Source organism: Dipodomys merriami, unplaced genomic scaffold (genome assembly GCF_024711535.1).
Source record: "Dipodomys merriami isolate MVZ:Mamm:240054 unplaced genomic scaffold, mDipMer1.0.p SCAF_17, whole genome shotgun sequence".
NCBI classification, from domain to species: Eukaryota; Metazoa; Chordata; class Mammalia; order Rodentia; family Heteromyidae; genus Dipodomys; species Dipodomys merriami.
This window is the reverse complement of record NW_027203048.1, coordinates 13,039,334-13,061,906: the sequence shown is the minus strand read 5'-3', so window position 1 is coordinate 13,061,906 and position 22,573 is coordinate 13,039,334. Positions and strand designations below refer to the sequence as shown.

Sequence of the window (22,573 nt, the reverse complement as noted above, 5' to 3'; positions counted from 1 at the left end):
TGGCCTTGGTTGCCATGCTAAGGAATTTATATCTCATCTTAGAAGTGATCAAAGTTTTTGGCAGCTGAGTGACACAGTCAGATTTGCAGCCCTAAAAGTGAGCTTTGGCAGCCTTATGTAGAATGGGAGGAAGAGAAGAGGATGAGTGGGATGGGGTAGGGGTTGGGGGCCCAGTGCCATTTTCCTGGCATGAGGGGATAGAGGAGAGGCAGGGTAAATTGACAGCCATTTTAGAGTCGGAACTATAAGAATCTGAGTGGGTTCATGGGCATGTTAAAGCTTCTTAATTTAGTGCTGGGAGAGCAACAGATGATGATACGTCAATATAAGCAAGGAACTGAGGGAAAGGACATGTGTTTGGGGAGATGATGAAGCCATCATTTGAAGGCTGAGTGAATGCACATGGGGGTGCCTTATTGGCTGGGAAGTAGGAGGGACATTGGGGCTAGAATAACAGATATGCATCTTCAGGGGACTGCTATTAATCAGTTGATTCAGGAATCATAGGCTGAGAAGCAAGTATTTGGAAACACAAATTTCTACTATGAGTTGAAGGCTTTGTTTTTTTGACTTCAGGTGGGAATCACCTAGCCAGCTTCCTCAGGCCCCACCAAATGGTGAGGGGCTTCCAGTATCCCTTCTTCTTTGTCTCTCCTCTCCCCATGTGTAGTACTCCCTACCTAGCTTCTGCTATATTTCCATTGTTATCACATGGCCACAGTGTTCAGCAAGGCCTCTAGCAGTCAAGAGCAGGCTCTTAGCACATTAAGTCCCAGAACCAGAGGGGTCATAGGGTCCAGTGCTCCATGCTGTAGATGATGAAACTCATATCCAGAAATTAACATGCTTTTATTTACAGCCCTACCAGCCTTAGGCCCTGTCACACTCCCTGATTCCCAGACAGGTTTCCCCACATACGGATACAAGGTCTTCTGTTTTTCAGGACTACACTAAGGTGGTGTGCCCTGTGATTGATATCATTAACCTGGATACCTTCAACTACATCGAGTCAGCCTCAGAGCTCAGAGGGGGTGAGTGAAGACTTCCTTCTCCTCATCCTTGTCTCATATGGGGAAAGTAAGGACTATTCTCTTAATGCAGAGTTCAGAGCATCCAGCCCTTCATCTCATTACAGAATTCAGTCCATTTGGCCCTTACATACAAGAACGTAAGGGAAGAGTCAGGGGAATGGCAGGATATCCCAGACCCTGAGCTCTAGTTCCAAGACAAGGCTCACCCCTGGGCTTAAGGATGTGTAGAAGCAAGCGTTCCACCAGATGCATGAAGTCTAATACGTTCTGCCACATTGGCATTGACATTGCTCTCTTAGAGGCCCTCCTCCGATCTGTGCTTAAGGTCCAATACCACTTTCTCTCAACTGAAAACCAACTTGTAGGTGATTTGATTTATCTACAAGCTTATGGGAAACCTCTTGCTACCTTGGTTTCTGTACCTGGACTCTTATCCTCTACCTATTATTCCCTAACTCCACCAAGGAAGGTGTGAGAGGGACCTTTGATATCTCTGCTTATGATTAGGCCAGGGGAAGCCAGACATCTCAGACAACAGCTTCCAAAGAATGTCCATGAGCTGGACAGACTGCAGACACCTTGAGAAGCCAAATCAACCAGATTAATGCTATGTTTTAGGGTTTGACTGGAGCCTTCACTTCCGATGGGAACAGCTCTCCCCAGAGCAGAAGGCTCGGCGCCTAGACCCCACTGAACCCATCAGGTGAGTAGGAAGAATGAATCGGAGTAGCGAGGTCAGACTCTGTACCACTGGTCACTCCTGTTATTCCGTGGTACAGGGAAGGTCCACGATAAATGCTTAATGATTGGCAGACAAGGAAAGAATCCTGTACCAGGCTATTTCTACTTCTAGGAGGTTCCTGTATCCATAGGAACTTCCATCTATGTGGATAGGGACCAGGTAGAGACCTGTGCTCAGGAGTGGCATCTAATATTGTCCACCTTCCCATGGGCCAGGATAACTTTATAATTCCTACTAACAATGGAGGCCCTGAGATATTCTTGTTTGGGTCGCTAGTGAGGGAAAAGGTGGCTCCTTGGCTATAGCCAAGATCCCTCAGATCTTGGATGTCAGGATTAAGTCTAGGAAAGATGAATAAGTGGAGGCTAATCTTAAGCCATGGTCACTGCTATGAGTTTTAACCAGCGTATCTGTATTCTCTATAAGAACATGGCAGCATGAATTCTGGGCTGCTGGTGTTATACTGTGGTGCTCTACATTCTTTCTTCAGGCCTCATTATGATACATAGTTCTTGCTGGCAAGCTGTCCATCTGGAATTCAGAGTTGATCAGAGGGCTTGGCCTAGAATAGAACTGAACCTGTGATCTCACCATTAAGAATGGTCTTGAGATCTCACTTGGGATTAATGGCAAACTCATCCCAAACCTCTTGGGAGACTCCAAGCTAATATAAGTGCCTTATAGGTGGCAGGAGGTAGTAAGTGCTTTAAGAACTAGAAAGAGGCCACTGGAGTCTGATTTCTCTGTCTAATGACTTAGGGAGACCATAACTATTCAAAGTCATCGTTGTCATTTAAAATGACATTGGTCATTTTCATTGGGTTGACTTTTTCTTATGTATCATTTTTATAAGAATCCCAGTTATATTGAATTAAGACTCATCCCAATGATCCCATTTTAACTTGATTGCCTTTATAAAGGCCCTGTCTCCAAATAAGGACATATTATGAAGTACTTAGTATTACAACTCCAACATGCCTCTTTTTTTTCTTTGTGGAAGAGATATAATCCAACACATAATAGAGGGGTAAAGAAAAATAACAAGGTGGGAGAGCCTAGTTCAGAAGATGGATGTGTTACAGACAAATTCTATCCAAGTGCTTCTTTGCCTAGTTAGTGACCCACTGCACACTCCCCAGTAATATAGATACCCAGAGAACCCCACTGAGCAGGGCCTAGGGAGAGGTCAGTAAGCATTCATGGGAAAAGTATAGTTGTCCATCTTCAAGGTCAGGAGATCTACAAGCAGAGGATCAAACCCTGGACCGGTCTTTGTTTTAAGTTATTGGAAAAGACATTAGCCCTTCTGAAGAAGAGCAGAAATAGGAAGAAACTGTCCTTAGTTCTGAATACCCAGGATAGAAGAGTTTGAGAGCATCTCTTTCTATAACTGATCTCCCATTTTCTTTCAAACATACAGGACTCCAATCATAGCTGGTGGACTTTTCGTGATTGACAAAGCCTGGTTTGATTACTTGGGGAAGTATGACACAGACATGGACATCTGGGGTGGGGAGAATTTTGGTAAGTAACCATTTTGTACAGATCTATACCATATCAATCAGTACAACCTGGGGACTGGGGAGGGTATCTCTGTAATCTCAGGTCCAGCAACATGATGAATGGTCACACCTGTTGGGTATGAGGACCTGGAAGTTTTGAGTGAGTCATTCCTTTGGTGGAAGGCTGGACAGGGCATCAGAGCAGCGACTTTAAGAAGGAGGTCACAATGAGAGAATTTCTCCATGAGGCAGCTTGGATACTAAGGACCAGGGAAACACCCAGATAGATTGCTGGGGAAAAGTTGAGATGTAAAATCTGATAGGACCAAAAGGAGCACTGAGTCCAAGGGGTCAGGTGCAGACTTGAATTGAGAGCAATGAACCTGGGTATTTGTAATTAGAAGAAGTCTAAGGAGGAAGAGAATGAGGAACAAGAGTGACATTAACCTCCATTCATGTTCCTTGACTTCCCAGAGGATAGCTCGTGCACTGGGTACATAAACAGAGTCCAGGCTTATTGTCACAGAAATCTTTGGGTTATCTTGGCTATGTCTCTTAGTGAGAAAGGAAGGAATAAGATGGGCTGATTACAGAGCCTCAAATCATGCACAGATCTGGCCACAGTGATACATGGCTGGGGCTTGCAGGCAATCAGCAATAAGAAAACCCTATTACATCCAGCTAGTAATACCCTCATTTCCCTTGTGGATTCAAAGTGTGACTTCAGGATAATTGTTCTGCCTCTTGGTATTGCTGTGAAAATCCAGTGAACTAAGCATGTGGCATTATATGGGCCCAGTATGAGTCTATGATCAGTTTTGTCATTGCGTATCTCCAGCCCTTAGTGTATATAGTGCCACCATGTGAGAGGCCCAAAATCACAGTTGGCCAAACAAATCAGAGTAGAGTAAGAGGGAGAACCCTAAAGGGAACCTTCCTTTCTCAAAGCACTGGGAGAGTATTGGCATGGGCTCTGGGAACAGGGTGCAAGCCAAAAGAGTGATCCATGGGCCTATGCTGGCAGTTAGTAGTAATGCCAGGCATTGTCCACTGACACTGTCTCCTATCCCTGCCCCTAGAGTGGTTTATGGCTTTCTTCCCCAGTCACTAAGAATTATTTCCTGGAAATTTATGGCTTCTGGCCTGACCCACAGCATCTGTTCTCCCAAACTGGGCAGTGTAGAGACATCCATCAGAAAACTTGGTCTCCTGCCAGGCAGGGGCCAGGCTGAAGGCCTGGAAATGAAACAGAAAACCCAACACCCACTCACCAAACTGACCCTCTTGAGACCCAGACTGGGAAGGCTTTGTGCATTATGATAAGGTTCATTGTTGTGCTGGTATGGGGTTCAAGGGCAGGTTTGCCTGCGCTAGCCTTGGAGACCAGCGTTCTCAACAGGGCAGGGATTTCTCTAGGAAGATCTGAGAGCTGATTGTCTATCCTGACCTCAAGCACCCTCCTCCCTCCATTTTTGTGCCGGTATTAGGGCTTGAACTCAGGGCCTTGGTATTGTCCTTTAGCTATTTTTTTCTCAAAGCTGGCACTCTACAACTTGAGCCACAGCTTCACTTCTGGATTTTTTTTATAATTAATTGGAGATAAGAGTTTCAGAGACTTTTCTGCCTGGGCTGGCTTGAAACAAGAATCCTCAGATCTCAGTCTCCTGAGTAGCTAGGTTTACAAGCATGAGACACTAGAGTCCTCTTTACTTAATGATGAGTTCTGGCCTTTCCCCTCACCAGCAAATGAATGTTCCCTGTAGTCATTCTGATAGACAACAGTCATCCAATCTCTGTCCCAGTGCTCCTCATAATGATGCAATCCCTCTCTCACAGTTCACCACGTTCTGAGTTGAGAGAGTTTTTTTGTGGAATTGTTAGAATATTCTTCTAAGTTGCAGCCCTGTTCTCTCCAGCTTGCCTGCTGGGGATTGTTCTGCCCTCTTGAACTACACAAGGTGAGGATAGTCCTTTTTCCAGTCACATTTGCATGCAGGCAGCATGTCATTTTCAACGATGGCACATTTTGCTCCAACTTCCCAGCACCTTTCCTTTATAGCAATGTTAACACACATCTGCTCAAATCAAGAAGCAATCTCATCTAGCTGGTTTCTGAGTCGCTTGGCATTAGCAAGGGCTGATTTGAATAGAAAAGTTGAGAAAGGGTCACCAGAGGTATAGGAAAGACATTTTATAATCCACCACAAAAAATTTTGAACCACAAAAAAATCACACTGCAGATAACTATCATAGGAAACACTTTGTTTTCTTGTACTCCAATATTCCATTATGTGATGGCTAGGTAGCAGTACTTTGAAAGTCAGAATGGATTTCTAGATTTATTTTTTCTTTTTAGCAGAATTTTCAGCAAAATGCAGTGCTTTTCCAAGGGTGGATGCATCATGTGGCTAGGGTAACATCTGCAGAAACCTCTGACTAATGAAGGTGGGAATTTACAAGTGGATCTGCATGATGATTGAGAGTTAATGGGATCTGGGTGCAATGCTTCAGCTGGTGCCAGGGGTAAAGGGAGCTGTCCATTAGAGCAAAGGAATCCTGGCTCAGAGTTGTTGCAGGAGATGCTTCCCTGTCTTCCCAATCAACAAGTCTTAGAGGTCCACTTCCCTCAGTATCCCTCACAGCCATCCTCTTCTCTCTGTCCTCCTCAGTCCCCTAAGTATCCTCCCCCTCTTCTATTCCTGTCATGTCTGCCCTCCCATTTTTGTCAATATTCCTTTTACAATGCAAACCTTTCAAGCTAGCGCCACAGTGGCTCCCATTTGTCCTAAGGAAGAGGCCCACACTCCTCTTTGACTTCATCTTCAACCCATTCCACCCTCTAGCTTTCAGGCCTCCAGCTGGCAGGACCACCAGCACCTTGCAGGATTCACAGTGACCCAGCCTTCCTTCTCCACAAGACTGGTTCTCCTGAAGAGGGAGGCTCTGGTTGGCTTCCTCTGGAACTGCACCACCTTCCCTGCCCTTTCTCTCATCTTATTCTTTCTTCCTTCTGTGTCTTCAGCAGCAGATTCTCTTTGCCTGTCATTGTACTGTGTGCCCTCTTATGTACTTATATTTAGTTATCTGTGCCTAATACCTTCCCCTGTTTCCTGCTTGACCTGGAACTTAAAGCAAGAACATTCACCCAACTTCTCATCCATGCAGCCAAGAACAATTGGACAGTTCAGAAGTTTCTCACTAAAATGTATTTTAAAAGCAAGACATTGAAAGGGGAGGGAATTCAACATGTGAAAAAGCAATAAAGTTGTCCCTCCAGTTCTTGGAGTATTGGTTCCAGGACAGTGCCTTGTATAAAATGGCATAATATTTATAGATAACCTATGCACACTCTCTTGTATGCTTAAGTAATCTCTTAATTATATGTAATTAATTATAATTAATATAATGTAAATGTTACATAAGTAGTTGCTATACTAGGTAGGTAAAATGACAAGGAAATGTGTATTCAAAGCCTCAAAATGAATATATATCTGTTCAAAATGGACATTTTCTCCAGTATTTTTCTATAAAACATAAACCATGGTTGGTTGAGTTCATGGATGAGGAACTCATGGATATGGACAATGAAGACAACATTTAAAAATGTCTTACTGCATTATAGGAGTCATGCTTAAAGTCATGCTTAAGAGTTCTGTTTGATCATAAAAAGCAATAACAACAGCAGGCCAGAGTATCTTTTCTTTCTGGAATTTCTTTGTGCTCTAGATGCATTTACATATGTAAGTTGATTTTATTTTATAGCACAAAAGTACATGAAAGTATTAGCCAAGGTAACCACAATGGTGTTCAGTCACAAGACACACTTACCCTTCACCATCTCATTTTTCATTTGTTGCTTATAAATACTGAAGGTCATGTCTTGGCCACTGTACCTGTACCTGTACCCACTCAAGCCCCTGACCCATCATTCCATCCTGGGGCTTGAACTCAGGTCCTTGGTGCTGTCTCTGAGCTTCTTTTGTTCAAGGCTAACACTCTATCTCTTAAGCAACAGTTCCTCTTGAGCTTTTTGTTTAATTAGGAGTTTATTGGAGACAAGAGTCCCACAGCTCTTCCTGCCCAGGCTGGCTTCAAACCATCATTATCAGATTGCTGCCTCCTGAGTTGCTGGGATTATAGGCATGAGCAACTGAAGGCCAGCTCCACCAGGTGTTTCTAAGATGAGCTGCATAGTTTTGATAATTATATCCACAGTTTGGGATATGATCAGGCTTTAGGGAAATGTGACTTTTCAACTTTTTTTCAGAGTTAATTTGCATTAAAATTGGATGCTTACATTCCAATTTACATACCATGAGATATATATATATATATATATATATATAATATATCTCCTTACTCTCAGGCTAAGCCTTACTTTTAGCTTTTGGTCTTCAGAGATAAAAGACTCCATTGCCCAATAAATGTGTGTGCGTGTGTGTGTGTGTGTGTGTGTGTGTGTGTGTGTGGTGGAGATAGATGGGTCTGCATTTCCAACGAAGGAATGCTTGGCGCACATACAAGGGAAAATATGGGATTTCTAAATTTAGAATGAGGATTTCCAAAGCACAGCAGGCACAAAAGACAAGGCTGTAAAGAGAGACGAGGTATAGCCCAAAAAGGATTCTTCACCACCCACCATCCCCAGAATGTAGGCTGGGATGCCAGGCTATTCCAGACTTAGGGATATGTGTATTATAGGAAGAGCACAGATTGTGCACTCATACAGGAGTAACTTTGAATCCCATAGTCATCACAAGTACCCTTGGGAGAGTTACTTCACCTCACTCTTAACACTCTCAAAACTTTCCAACTCTTTAAAGCAGAGATAATAATCCCTGTGGTAGAGAAAGCAACCCCACAAAGACATGTGCATCCTAATACCTGCAACCTGTGCAGATGATCCTTTATATGGCAGAAAGGACTTTGAAATGATTCAATCACTAAACAATGACTTGAAAGTAGAAGAAGAAGCAGGTGGGTTCTGTCTGGGCACAGGAACCCTTAGAAGTGGAGAACAGAATGGAAACAAAGGATTTTTATCTTTGTTGTGGTTTTTCTTTTCTTTTGTTTGTTTGCTTATCTGTGTTTGGGATTATAAGGGGAGGGGCACAGAAACGGAAGGACAAATACAGCAGTGGTACTCACTAGACACTGCATGGAAAATAACTATACAACTAGTGGGTGGGGACTTGAGGGGAAAACTGGGAGAGAGTAAGGGAAGGGGTGATATTGTCCCAAAGTAAATGTACTCTTTACCTGACTTATGTAACTATAACCCTTCTCTCTATATATGTCACCTTTATAATAACATTAAAAATACAAATTAAGAAAAAAGAAGTAGGGAACAGTTCATGCTAGAAGCAACAGAGAAGTGTCACAGTCAGAGCGATTTGAAGCTCCAGAGTGACTTGAGCAGCCATTGCTAGTTTGAAGATAGAGAAACAACCAGAAGTAACTGAGAAGGGTCCCAGGCCAATGACCAGCAAAAAAAAAAAAAAAAAGGATTGTTAGTCCTGTAGCCTTAAGGAGCAGAGCATTACAAATAACCTGAAGGAGCTTGAAGCTGAGTCTTCTTTAGAGCTCCCAGATAGGAGGAAAATCCTGCCGTTGATACCTTGATTTTGGCCTTTTTGAGACCCTGAGCAGAGAAGCCAACTAAACCTGCCAAGTTTGTGAAGAATCATTATGGTAGCACAGGAAAGCAATTGCATCTCTGTATCACAGTGAATTAGTTAGCCCATGAAGTGCCTCTGTTCAAGCCATAGCCACATGCCAGCAATGTTAGTTAAGGAAGGATTGCATCTGACTTGTTGAGGTAGTTCATTCCTCAATTAGGGAAATGGCTTACTCTGAGAAGAACACCCATGTCCAATGACATGTCTTTAGGTGCAAGTATGCTAAAGCAGCTCACTGCTCCGTCCATTGCCTGAGCTATTCTGCTAAAACCTAGTGCCCAGGTGTGGTTGCATGAGGCCACATTTCATGGCTCTTCTGTATTTTCCCAGATCTAATGGAGTGCCTTCAGAGAGGATACTAGCCGTTCATTTTTCATCAGGTGTATGGAAAGATAAAGGGTTCCATCTTGGTGTTTGTAGTTGTATGGCCACTGGAGATTATGCTGTGTCTGTGGTTAATACTTGTCCAGAAGCTAGGACCTGGGTAGGCCTTGACTGTCTCAGATATAAGGAAAATGCAGTTCTCAAAAATTCAAGACCAGTCTTTTGCAGGTCAGCAATATAAGATTATATCTAATCAAGCTCATGCATTCATTAAAGAATAAAAACAGAATCCTAGCCTGTTTTGTGCTGCTATGACAGAATGGCATGGACTGGATAGTTTACAAAGAATGGAGACATTTCTTCATAAGAAGAACCATCTATTATTTTCAAGTCGAGAGGACCACCGTTGGTGATGGTCATCTTGTTGCAATTATCCCATGGCAAAAGGAGGTAGGGCAAGAAAGTATGTTGTAGGGTGGGATCATGGGAAGTGGTGAAAACTTGTTCTTCTGTTAGTAATCCACTCATGTCTTAACTAACCTCCTCCTGAGATAACAGGATTAGTCCATTCATGAGAACAGAGCCTTCACAGTTTCTTGGAAGATCCCACTTTTCTCAGCCAGGTACCAGTGGTAGAGATCAGAACAATTATGGTTCAAGACAAACTGGGCAAAAGTTAATGAGATCTCATCTTAACAAATTATCTGGGTGTAGATGATGGCATATGCCTACTTCCCCAGCTATTCTGGAAGCATGGGTAGGAGAATCAAGGCTCATGACCAGCCACTGGCATAAATAATAAGACAAATAGAACTAGAGGTAGTTCAAGTGGTAGAGCACTTGCCTAGCAAACACAAAGCCCTGAGTTCAAGCCCTACTACTACCAAAAAAACCCACCCACAAAGCCCCACATCTCAGCACTTCTGCTTTGAGGAGTAAGATTCTAACAAACTTTGGAAGACATTCCAGCTATATCAGAGTTTGCTTCCTGTCCCAGTAAGCCCTGAGGACTTAAAAATTATTGGAAGGTAAAATCCTTATCACACAAATATATCTGTGGACTTATGAATGACAGTGGCCAAATTAGCCTGTGCCTTCTTGCCTGCCACTGTCCCCTCTATTCCCTTGATTCCCAATAGGTATAAACTTGGACAGAGGCAGAAGGGGTAATGCTACACTGACTATACATATACATAGGTGTAGATAATATAAAGCTTGATGTAAAGCAGGTGCCATTTCATGAAGTGCTTCCCATGTGCCTTTGTTAAAAACCAAGTTACAATATGAAGTTAGATCTGTGAGTATCACTGACAGCAGTAGGGGTGCGAATACCCATGTACAGGTATAATGTGCTTCCTGGGGAAAGCAAACTCCCTTCTCTCCTGCCCTCTGCTCATGGGCCTGTCAGGTGGGTATTGGTTCTGATAAAGGGTTAAGGGCCTGGGAAGGCTGGAGAAAATAGTGGATGGCTTGATGAGATGGAAGGAAAAAGACTGGAATAGAGGGCAGAAGGGCAATTTGCTCTCAAATATTAATCTGAAGTTCAAAGATAGCGAGACCATAACAGTGCCCTAGTGAAGATGGAGAATTGCACATCTTCCTGCCTGGAATGCAGAGTGGATCTGGGCCTGCATGGCATTTGTTCATCACCAGGGGAAGATGATGTAGGCCCTGAGTCAGTGAGGACTCTTCACTGAGGATGCTGTGTGACCTCAACTCTGGAGAACAAGGCTCTTATATGTACCTTTACTTCCAGTCCTTGCAGTTTTGGCTAAGCAGCCTGTTTGTGGCTTTAGGATCAAAAGACTTTTGTAGAAAGGATCAGCAGAACAGCTAACCAGAAGGCCAAGCTCCCTAGCCTGAGCCGACACACATCCTTATCCTGAAGTCCATGGTGTAGAACATAGCAGGATTACCATACATCCAGGGTCTTAAGTATTCTGCTGTGCCATACCTACAAATCATTGCACTAACTTGAAAACTCCAAGCTTAGACTAGAAGTGTCTGGACTGGAGGGAGCACAGGGACCCAGAACAGCCCATATATTTCCCCAAAACCTCAGTTATAACTACTTGGACTCCAGAGTAGAGCAACTTAATGCATCCCAAGCTGTGGATGCCTCTGGGTGGAGAGGAAAGGAGAAGAGAACTAAGATGGGCATTTTGTAAGACTGAATGAGTGAGTTGATAAGGTAGAAAGAAATGTGGCAGCCAGTTAGGTGTTTGTGACTTGGGTTAGTTTTTTAAGTGCCTTGAAGTCAGTTTGTATCTATAGCCACATTGGTCAGTGGAAGTATTTATTATTGAGACAGGATGATGGCAAAGCGCTGGGTTTTAGAGTTGTGTCCATTACCAGCTACTTGCTGTCAGTTGCTCTGAAAGGGATGCTTGCTTCTGCATTAGGAAAAAATAAATAAAAGCATCAAGAACCACTAAGTAGGATTGTTCGAGGATAAATAAGCATCTGTTTGAGAAAGAACCTAGAAAAGCCTGGACTAGCAGTATAGGAAGGGGCTGTTTTCCCCCATGGCTAATGTTTGAGGAATTGTGATAACCTACATTGTTACATTAACACAGCAGACACAGGAAAATAAGGAAGAAGAATGGGTTTCAATGAGGAGATGAGGCAGGGCTGCAGGAGGACACCAAGAGTTGAAGAGGTACAGGGTGGGTCAGTAGCAGGGTCATGAAGCATCAGCCAGCCCTAGAAAGGGGCATTGTGGCCTGGAGTAGAGCAGAGGCTGGTGGGATGGAGGTGAGTTCTCAGCATCATTCCATGAACACTGGGTCACACTGGGAAGTTGTGTCAGGAAGTCACTCAGAGACAGAGTTTGGGATGAAGAAGAGAAGGTGGAGAAGGACCAGGGCCAGGTGATGGTGCTGTCCAAGGTGGGAAAAGTTGAATTACTGTGGTCTAGAAGATAGGCTAGTGGATTCAGAGGGAAACAAAAGACTGGTCAGAGGGAACACAGCAAGAGAAATAGTTTGTGAGTCCGGGACAATAGAGGTGGGGTTGGATGGATTTGCTTTGCAAATAAAGGGGGCCATATGTCTCATTTGAATACATGAAGAGGAAGACACTTTAGGGTAGCAGAAACACATGCATATCTTTAGAGGAAAGCTGGCACACAGCATGTAGGTTATATCTAGTAAGCAAGGCCATCATCTCTCATGTTGGAGGATTAAGAAGGGCTTCATTTGGAGGAAGTGAAGAAGACCCTACTTGGAGTCTCTGCAGAGGAACTGGTGGCCACTCACAGGAGTGAAGAGGACTTCCTGCGACCAGAGTCACACATGACCTGACAGGATTCCACGCCCTCACCTCGTGTCCTGGATTGTGATGTGGTGTCCAGCAATGGCTCAGAGCCTACAACACAGATAGTGCCAATAGCCAAATACCAACTGCTGTATATTGGGGACCTTTGCTGGGGAAAGTCAAAATTACAGATAAGTCCCCAAGTTCAGGTGTGTCCTTCATGCTGCAGAAGATAGAAAGGTGAAGGAAGCTGGCTGTAAATGGTCTAAGAAGTTAGATGTACACACCACTGGACAATGCACATCAGTATCTGAATTTTCAAGAGACTGGATTCAGAAGGGGAATCTCAGATGTGCTGCTGCGCTTCTGATTGCACTTAGAGTGTACACAGTCATTCTCAGAATTGTATTTCATTTGATGTGAACGGCAGTCCTGCAGAGTGTTTTTATGATCTTTGTTTGACATACAGGGAAATTGAGCCTCAGCAATCTAAAGCAGGTTGGCAGGGATGCAGCTAGTAGGTTATTGTAGATTCAGGTATGCAAAGCCAAGTTCTCCCTGAATCTTCTCCTTCTGGAGGTGAGCTGCACTCTGTGTAGGAAAGCACCTGGGCCACAGGTGAAGTAGTAGGTGCTCCCTTGACTATAGCTCAGTGACCTCATCAGGGAGACATGGAAGAAGCAGAAAGGGAATAGTGAGAGCAAGTGGGAATGGATCAGAAGGAAGAATTCAAGCTTAGCTACTTGCTTGGAGAGCTGGAAAGATCAGGATATGGAAGGGAAGCAGACAAGAGATGTCCTGAGGTGAAGACCCTGGAATCTTTTTTTCTTGTCCCAAGACACCTGGCCTTCTTCCCCATATCCCTCATGGGCAGTCACCCATAGGCATACATATTTTTCCCATCTAGCCTGTGTCCTTTACATTTGAGCTTCACTGCAGAAGCCTGGACCATGGAGGAATTCCCACAGATTGGAAGCTGCCTTTTCTAGAGTGATATAAGGTGCAGGGGGGTGTCTAGCTCTGAGTGCAGTCAGCAAGGGGATTTATTGATAGAGAATTTAGAAGCAATAAAATGCCTATCTAAAATCATTCTGCTTTCTTAAAAACACCATTATGTGTGGCAGTTCTGAACAATGGCAATGATAAAGTGTTTCCCTCTTATCGATCCTCCCTACCCTCCAACCTGTCCTGATATGCTACAGCCTCTTTGGGAATGAAGCTGGGGTAAAAGCCCTGCCTAGAGCCTTCTCTGAGCAGCAGTCCCAGGGGATATTGCCCTCTCTAACTCTACCCTACCCACCACTCTGAGGTCCCCACATCAGTAGAAAGAAATGGAAGTGAGGGAAGATGAAATGCCCACCCTGGAGAGCATCCCCAACCACAGCATTGCAGCTTCTTGCCTTCTTCAGCTCTAGTTACTGTTCACAGCACCCTCCCCTGACCTTCCTGGCCCATGTTTCAGTGGTAGGCTCTTATCCAGAACTGGTGGCTAGGTGTGGAAGGTATTTTCCATACCTTGCCTAAGTGCCTTCTGGAGGTCTAATCCCCTCTGTTGCCTTTTACCATGTAATTTAGCTTGTGTTGATTCTTCTCATGATAGATTTCTGGTCCCTGACTTACTTAGTCCTCCTTTATTCTCAAATGGAATTCCTTTTTTTTTTTTTCCATCCTCTTTCTAATTGTTTGGGATCACAAGAAGTGAGTTTAATCCACCACAGAATCCTTTTACAACTCCCAAAGCAACTCCATTGCTGGCCTTTTTTCAAGCTAATCATCCAGGCAGAGCACCATTGTTCTGGCTGCTCCATGTATTCCAGAAGCTGCTGTGCTTCCCTAGGCCTCTGTGGCTGGCTAAGAACAGACTCTACTGACCTGGCATGGCAGTTCTAACACTTCCCAAGGGGTATGGGCTAACACAGAGGCCTAGGACTGGTTCCTCAAAACCAGCATAGTGGCATTAAGCAGTAATGGGAGGGGCGATTGTCTTGCAGAAATCTCCTTCCGTGTGTGGATGTGTGGGGGCAGCCTGGAGATTATTCCTTGTAGCCGAGTAGGCCATGTCTTCCGGAAGAAGCATCCCTACGTTTTCCCGGATGGAAATGCCAACACATACATAAAGTGAGTGTGTGTGGGTTCTGTGCTTGTGGACAAATGTCATGGATGCCATGGCTGGGGGTTTGTGTCCTGTTAGGCACTTGAATGCGCTGGATGGATGTGAGCTACACATCTACCTCCTGAACTCTGCCTGGGCATTCAGCATTAGAGATGGGGCTTCCCTAATGCTTTAGAGCAAATATCTGATGGAAAACAGAATGCTGGCAGAAGAAAAGATTTAAAGACATGGCTTGAATACTTACAATATACACCACATTTAATGAATGGCCTGTGTAAATGCTGACTTTCCTCTTGGAAGCCTAGAACTCCAACATGCCCCTGTAGTAAAGGGGGACCCAGAGGAAGATTCCAAGAATCAGGTTGGCCAGAGGCAAGGTAGTCACCATAGTCTCTGCTTTTTTTGCTTCAAGTGACTAGCAGCAAATGGGTGTACCTGGTTCTTTTATCTCTATCTCTATTTCTTTTCTTTTCTTTTCTTTTCCTTTCTTTTCTTTTTGTCAGTCATGGGGCTTGAACTGTCCCTTAGCTCTCAAGGCAAGTGCTCTATCACTGAGCCATACCATCACAGTTTTATGGTGGTTCCTTGGGGATAAGAGTCTCACGGACCTTCCTGCCTGGGCTGGCTTTGAACCATGATCCTTAGATCTCAGCCTCCTGAGTAGCTACGATTGTAGGTGTGAGCCATCAGTGCCCAGCTCTTTTCTCTTTATTTCTTTAAGAACCACAAAGTTAAGTTTCTGGTGTGATACTTCTGATCTTTCTAATCTGAACCTTTGGGGAAAGTTTTGTTGCTATTACTATAACACTGTCTTAGAGACAAATTTGTCTTTGGAGATTAAGTAGGACTTTCTATCTGTGTTTTATTATGGTGGATCTACCTGGTAATGCTGCTGTCTTGGAACATGTACATAGTATATATCAATGTGACATAACACAGGCCCTGCTGGGCAGTCTACTCCTGACATTTCTTGTCTCCCCAGGAACACGAAGCGGACAGCTGAAGTATGGATGGATGAATACAAACAATATTACTACGCTGCCCGGCCTTTTGCCCTGGAGAGGCCCTTTGGGAAGTAAGTGTGCCTATCGGTTGAGAAAAGCAGAGAGGCAATAAGGTCCTGTGCACAAAGGTCCATCAGCCTTGCTTGTCTCTGGAGCCACTAAACTCTCCAGGCTGGAGCAATAGCTATGCTTCTTCATATCCCTTAGAACTCCAGCCCCATTCTGGGTGTGCAGGTTTCTTTTGTCTACAGACCACCAACTCAATAGAGGAAGTTTTTAGCTGACACTTGCATGTTCTCACTTCTTTTGTAAAATGATGGGTTATGGGGTTGTTCCCTAAGCCAGAGGTCCTTCCTGTACTTCTCAGCCACTCAAGCCCAACTTCCCCCTATCCTTGGAGGAATGTGGTATATTCATATGGATCCTCCAGGAATACTCAAGCTTTATGGGCAAAGAGGACAAGGAAAGGAATATTTATTAAGAGCTGGGTACCATTACATGAGCTATCTCGTTACCTCCCCCAAACTCTAATGGGGGTTTTAGTTAACTCTTTTGATAGACTAGTATAAGAGGAAAAAGGAGACTCGAACACACCTTGCATTTCCCAGCCCAGAGTTGATTAGAGTAGTGAGAAATAGTGACTGAGTTTGTGTTATAATTTGTGCCTCTTCAGGGGAACCATGGTTTTTTGTCTTGCTAATGTCATTCACTAGTCACAGGTAGGCTGTTGAGCAAGAGTTTAACAGCCTGAAATTCTAAGAGCACATATTTACACAGAGGATTAAATCAGAACCAACCAAAATGACTTGCACCTCTGACATCACAATACACTGTAGCCTTTCAAGTCTCTCACTCCACCCTTCCTGATGCATCGGTTCTTGTCCTCATCAGAACTTTTGGTCCACTGGCCGTGTTCCTCCAACCAACTTCCTTTCTTCACCCACATCCTTCTTCACTTTGAATGCCACTCTTGCTTAAAGACAGACTTCAAAAGGTCTCACACTCCAATCTTCTTTTTTTCCTATATACCTGTTAATACCCTCCTCCATCTGCAAGGCTTTTTTTCATCCCTGGATGAACCTGACTTTGGGCTTTCCTTCACTATTCACTTCTGCTGACCAGTGCTAGGAAATGATAACCTAGTGCTCCTGAAGGTACTCAGTATCGTTCAGTCTCAAGAAGGATGTGGTATGCCTTCTTTGCCCTGCTGTCTTTCCTAGTAGCACATCCTCTCCATCTTCAGAAAACCTTCAGTCACCCATCTCTGAGCCTGAATCCAAGCCTATCCCTTCCTTTCTCTTGTACAAATGACAACTGTTTTCTAGATGAAAAACATCTATTTCCCAAGACAAACCAACCCATTAGCTTGGCCGCATCTTCTCGGTTTCTTTTGTCTCAGAGGACAGGTGTGCTTCCTGTGGTGGTTGGCCAGCTCTCCACCAGCAATCTGGATGCACCATTCATGCCTGTGCTCATTCATAAATCAACTTTGATCCAGTTCCTGCTGTCTAGATTCATCACTTGCCTCCTGGTGCTTCAGGGCCTCTCAAAGTTTTATATGACACAGATCTCCAGGGGATGGTGTGAAGATGTGATCTGAGTTTCTGATAAGCAATGCTGTGATACTGGTCTGAGGACCCACTTTGAAGAGCATGGAGGATAGTTCTCAAACTATACTGTCGAATTACCTAGAGAGTTTGGAAGCCCCTTCTTCCTGGGCTCCCTTTTGCCCAGGGTAGTGGCTTGGACTGGGGAATAGGTAAAAGGTAATTCTAGTATACATGAGGACTTGTGAGGTTACTCCCATTCTCCATAATTGAATTTCCACACACATGAACACTACTCCTTGTCTTGAACTACAAAATTGTCCTTCAACTCAGCATTGCTCATCGGATGTGCCTCTCTTTGTCTGACTGTTCCAAGCCCAGCTTCATGAAGACCACTGGATCTACCTTCTCTGTTACCCCCTCATATTCTGTCACACTCATTCTCCGTGGTTGTTCCCACCAGGCTCATCCTGGATCCTCATCCCTTACTCTCCTCTGATGCTCCTGACTCCCTCCTGGAAGCCTCTAGATCTCGAGTACTCTGCAGTGTTTCTTTTTGTTTTTTGCCAATATTGGTATTTGAACTTATACTTACTAGGCTAGCACTCTACCACTTGAACCACACCTACAGCCAGCTCTTTGATGGTTATGTTGAAGATAGAGCCATACAAACCTTTTTGCCTAGGCCAGCTTCAAACTGTGATCCCCAGATTGCATCCTCCTGAATACCTAGGATTGCAGGCATGAGCCAACAGTGTCCAGACATAAAAGCCAAGAGTGTCTGGACACTGTTGGCTTTTGTACTGCTTCTAGTCTCTGCCTTTTCCATCTAATTTGCAGGTTCAGTTGTTTTTTTCCTTCACACTCCTTATATGCTAGTGTTCCCTTAGAGCCTGTCATAAGCCCTCATCTTAGTACACATTCTCCCTGGCACAAATCACCATATCTCTCCTGTCTGTATACACACACGTACACACACACACACACACACACACACACACACACACACACACACACACACACACACACACACACACCTTTCTCCTCACATCTCCCTCCTTTTCTCCTTCTCTTGCATGTCCTCACATATCTGTCTTACTTTCTTCTCTTCCTCCTCTTTCTCCTTTCTGTAATAGTATGGCTTGAATCTAGGGCCTTGTGCATTCTGGGCAAGCACTCTACCACTTAAGCCACGTCTCAGCCATTTTGTTTGTATTTTGTTTTGTGAAGCAGCGTCTTGCTGCTGTCTTTCTAGGCTGGCCTTGAATTCCCTATCCTCCTATCTCCATCTTCTGAGTAGCTTAGAACTATGGTATACCACCACTTACAACTTCACAGCTCTATTCCTAAGACCTCTCTTCCAGTCACTTACCTTTAAGTATTGTCTGGACACCTCTAACAGAGTGCCCACACACACCTAAAACTCAACAAGTCCTAGACTGAACTCATGACATTTGCTCCTAAAACCATCAGCTCCTCATCCCCATGAGCAGTCTTCCTTGCTTCCCATTCCCATTCTCATGCGCATCTGTTTTAAGACCCCACAGTGCTGCTGTCTGGCAGAACTTCTTTCACTTCTTAATGTGCACTGTCGTCTTTGTTCTCTCCTCCATACTACTTCCTAGCAGGGCTTTGCCTCATCTACTGTCTGGTCTTACTATATCTGCTCTTCCTTCCAGATCCCAGTCTTGGCCACCATTACCACCTTGATCACCACAGACTTCATAAGGGTGCATCTCCGAGATATCCTGTGACCTCCACAGATCCCCCTGTGCCACTTGAGCTATGATACTTGTTTTACTGTCTGGTATAATTGCACAAGAGCTTTCCCTCATATTTCATACTGGGTATAATGCCTGACACACACAGAAGTATCCCAGGAACAAATACATGGCCAGACCCCTGTACTAGCCAAGGAAGAGGAGTCACTGAGGCTGGGGACAGTGAGAAGTGGTATGTCTTCCTAGGCTGGCCTTGAATTCCCTGTCCTCCTTTCTCCACCTTCTGAGTAGCTGGGAACTAGTGTATACCACCACTTACAGCTTTACACTTCTATTCCTAAGACCTCTCTTAGGAAATGGTCTATGGAATGCAAAATCCCCAGAGAGATCGTGAGTACATAGACTCAGATCCCAAGCAGTGAATCCTGAACAACACACTGGATGTTCTTGCAGCTTTGCATTTTAAATCTAAAGTAAAAATACCCCTAAATTTCATTTTCAAGTCAAAGTACTAGTCCCGTTGTTATTACTGCACCACTGTGAGATATTGCAAGGCATTTCTATAGCTCTGTCTAGAGACAGAGAAATCTCTGTTTGCTCCTAACTGTCCAGAGACACATGGATGCAATGTTTGGTTGTCCATTGCTCCTAGTGTTCCCCACCTGAGCCATGGTTACTGGTTCTGCTTCTGATGGCTATGTTTTGTCTTTGCTTCCCTTCCCACGTCCTTCTCCCCTGGCCCCATTACCTACAGCATTAAGAACAGACAGGACCTGAGAAGAAGCCTGCCCTGCCAGACCTTCAAGTGGTATCTGGAGAATGTCTACCCAGAACTCAGGTATCCCTCTCCATTGGAGCCTTGGCTAGCCACAAGGGAGGCTCTCAGCTAGCTTGGTCTGGGGAGACGTAGTGAGCCACATACTGGATAGAGTTTTTAAGTCTAGGGAAGTAAGAAGACTAGTTGGCTCTCCTTTTCCATGAAACCAGAAGTGAAGTTACATTGACTCAGCAGCATGAGGGATGGTGAGTAGCTAGTTACAGTATCTCTCCATAACTGAGGCTTGTGCTCCAGGCTATGTCCTGAGAGCATGGCTCCATTCCAGGCATCTGTCCATCATCTGGCTCCTGAGTGCTGGCTTGCTTCCTCCTGACAGCGTCTTTCCTTTTCTGAACAGTGCTAAGCTTTGTGACAGCCCAGTGGGAGGTGGCCCTGCCATTTTCAGAGTAACCTCCCCTTACCTCTCCAGCTGCTAGTGAGGTCTCATCTCTCCTTGTGGCTTTCTTCAGGGTCCCCTCAGATTCCTCCATTCAGAAGGGCAACATCCGGCAGAGACAGAAGTGTCTTGAGTCTCAAAAACAGAACAATGAAGAGCTCCCAAGCCTAAGGCTGAGCCCCTGCATTAAAAGCAATGAAGCAAAGTCCCAGGTAAAGTATTCATCTGGGGCCATAGCACCACATGCCACAGAGGAGAGCGGCAACTGCAAGCACTTGAGGGCCATTATGGAAAGGTCTGCAGGAAGGCAGAGCTCTTCTCTGGGCTGAGCTGCTCCTCCACTCTGCTTTGGGAGAATGCTTGGTTTGTGTAGCGACCATGTGACTGTAAGTTGCTAGAAGATCACTGGAAGATGAGAAGAGTTTCCATCCACATCAACAGACAGGACCAAGGTGTCCTGAGCTCCATACTGCCGACTGGGGAGGCAGGTGGGATGGGCAGAATTAGATACCACTTCTGGTTGCCAGAGACCCAAAGCTCAGCATCAGGATTGGGCTACATTTCCTAGTGCTTTGAAAGTGTTCAACCTACTTTAGACAGAGAGAAATCTATATAACTGTCACACATGTCACACGTGTGTGTATTATTCATCTCTTCCATATATCACCTGTATGTGTAAGTGCGTGTATCACACAGTCTTCTTATGAGACTATATGGCAGCCTTTGCTTTATGGATTCTGCGCCAGGCAAGGACCATATGTAGTCTCATACTGGCTTCCAGCCTCTGTCTCTTCCTTTTCTTCAAACCCCTCAATCCTGTCTTTCTACACCCTAACCTGTTCTGCTAATATTGGATATTAATAGGGTCTTATCCTCTGAACCCACTCTGCAATATCTTCTCTATATCTTCACCATTTGTCCTACCTCTTGACCTGTCCAGAGAGCATGGCATCAGCCATCCTCTCATTGTACCCACCCCTTCAGTCTCTGAGAGGCCACATCAGGAAGGTCACACCCTAGTCCCATTAATCTCACTGCCATTTTATGGCAGATTTTTTTCATGTAAGTTTAGTCATGGGAGATGATTTCTGATCCAGAGGTTCCACTTCAAGGTTGTAAATGTTAAAACCATAGATGAGTTCCACCTTGACAGGAAAGAACTGCCAAGAGAGTCATAATGCAGCTAATTTCCAATGACAACCCCTGTAAAGAGACAACGCTTGCATTTACATATCAAGGTCTGATGTAGGCAGGCCAGAGAGTTCTCCTCTCCCTAATGTTTTTGGGAATTGGGCAAGAATGTGAATGGAGACTCTTGCACTGTGGATTGCGCATCAGGCAAGGGCCATGTGTAGTCTTAGCATTGATTTCCAGCCTGTGTCTGCTGCCCTTTTCTTCTCACCTTTAGCTCTGCTTCCTACTGTGAATCTCCAGCCTGTACATCTCAGCTTGGTCATTCCCCTCTAAAAGGTCACTTTGGACCTTGAACTGCAAAATCAGCATCGCAGTTTATTTTCCCTTTTCGCCTCTGACTGTGGCTCTTGCAAGGATTGAATCGACTATGAAAATGGAACACTAGATCTGGCCTAGCCTGAGAGAGTTTTTCAGACAGAGGTTGTTGTTGACTACAACAAACTCAGCAATGCTGGCTTTGGTTTGCTTTTTGCTTTTGGGTTTAGTTCATGTTCTCCACATTGGGCAGGGAGAGAGGGGGGAAGCGTGGTGGGCCTGGGGCTTGAATACAGGGCCTGGGCATTGTGCCTAATATTTTTGCTCACTTGAGCCCCAGCTCCACTTCCAGCTTTTTGGGGGTTAATTGGACAGAAGAATCTTATGAACTTTCCTATCTGGGATGACTTTGAACCCTGATCCTCAGATCTCAGCCTCCCGAGTAGCTAGGATTATAGGCATGGGCCACAGGTACTTGGATGTACAGAATAATTAAAAAATATTTTTGTTATTTTTGAGTAGTACAAAGGAGTTGCCATTTAACAAAATAGTTTATGAATACGATGTGTCTTGATCAATGTCACTCATTTCTACATTCTCATCTATCCCCAACCCTTCCCTCACTTTTCTTCATTTTGTAGGATATATATTGAATTTTTAAAGATGGAACTCACTATTAGTAAATGATATTAGCTCTTGCTTTCTGAAAACCCACTACCTAACTTCCCTGCATGGGTAAATGGACATTTCTCAAGTAACATGGAAAGTCTCCTTGTAAAATAATTATTCTGAGCCAGGGTCAAACTGAGCCAAGTACTCACCAAGCATCTCATTTAGTCCTCACCGCAACCCCAAACACGGACTATGTATGTCACTGTCCTGCTCATGTGACAGCTGGAGCCATCTAGGCTTTGCCTGTCTACCTGGTGGCATATTAATGATACCAGAGCAGGGCTCAGATTCAGTTCTACTGTCTGCATAGGCTACGCCTGA

At 44.5% G+C, this 22,573-nt stretch overlaps 1 protein-coding gene across 2 annotated transcripts in view; it reads left to right on the top strand.

Moving 5' to 3' along the window:
- Nucleotides 1–22,573, top strand: part of Galnt14 (polypeptide N-acetylgalactosaminyltransferase 14) — a 212,606-nt gene that overhangs the window by 183,533 nt on the left and 6,500 nt on the right. For both annotated transcript variants that reach the window (XM_070024996.1, XM_070024998.1), the window contains exons 7-13: nt 944–1,031; nt 1,650–1,734; nt 3,194–3,297; nt 14,524–14,650; nt 15,628–15,720; nt 19,672–19,755; nt 20,205–20,343. In XM_070024996.1, coding sequence (XP_069881097.1) covers nt 944–1,031; nt 1,650–1,734; nt 3,194–3,297; nt 14,524–14,650; nt 15,628–15,720; nt 19,672–19,755; nt 20,205–20,343 — 720 coding nt within the window. The remainder of the gene's footprint in view (nt 1–943; nt 1,032–1,649; nt 1,735–3,193; nt 3,298–14,523; nt 14,651–15,627; nt 15,721–19,671; nt 19,756–20,204; nt 20,344–22,573) is intronic.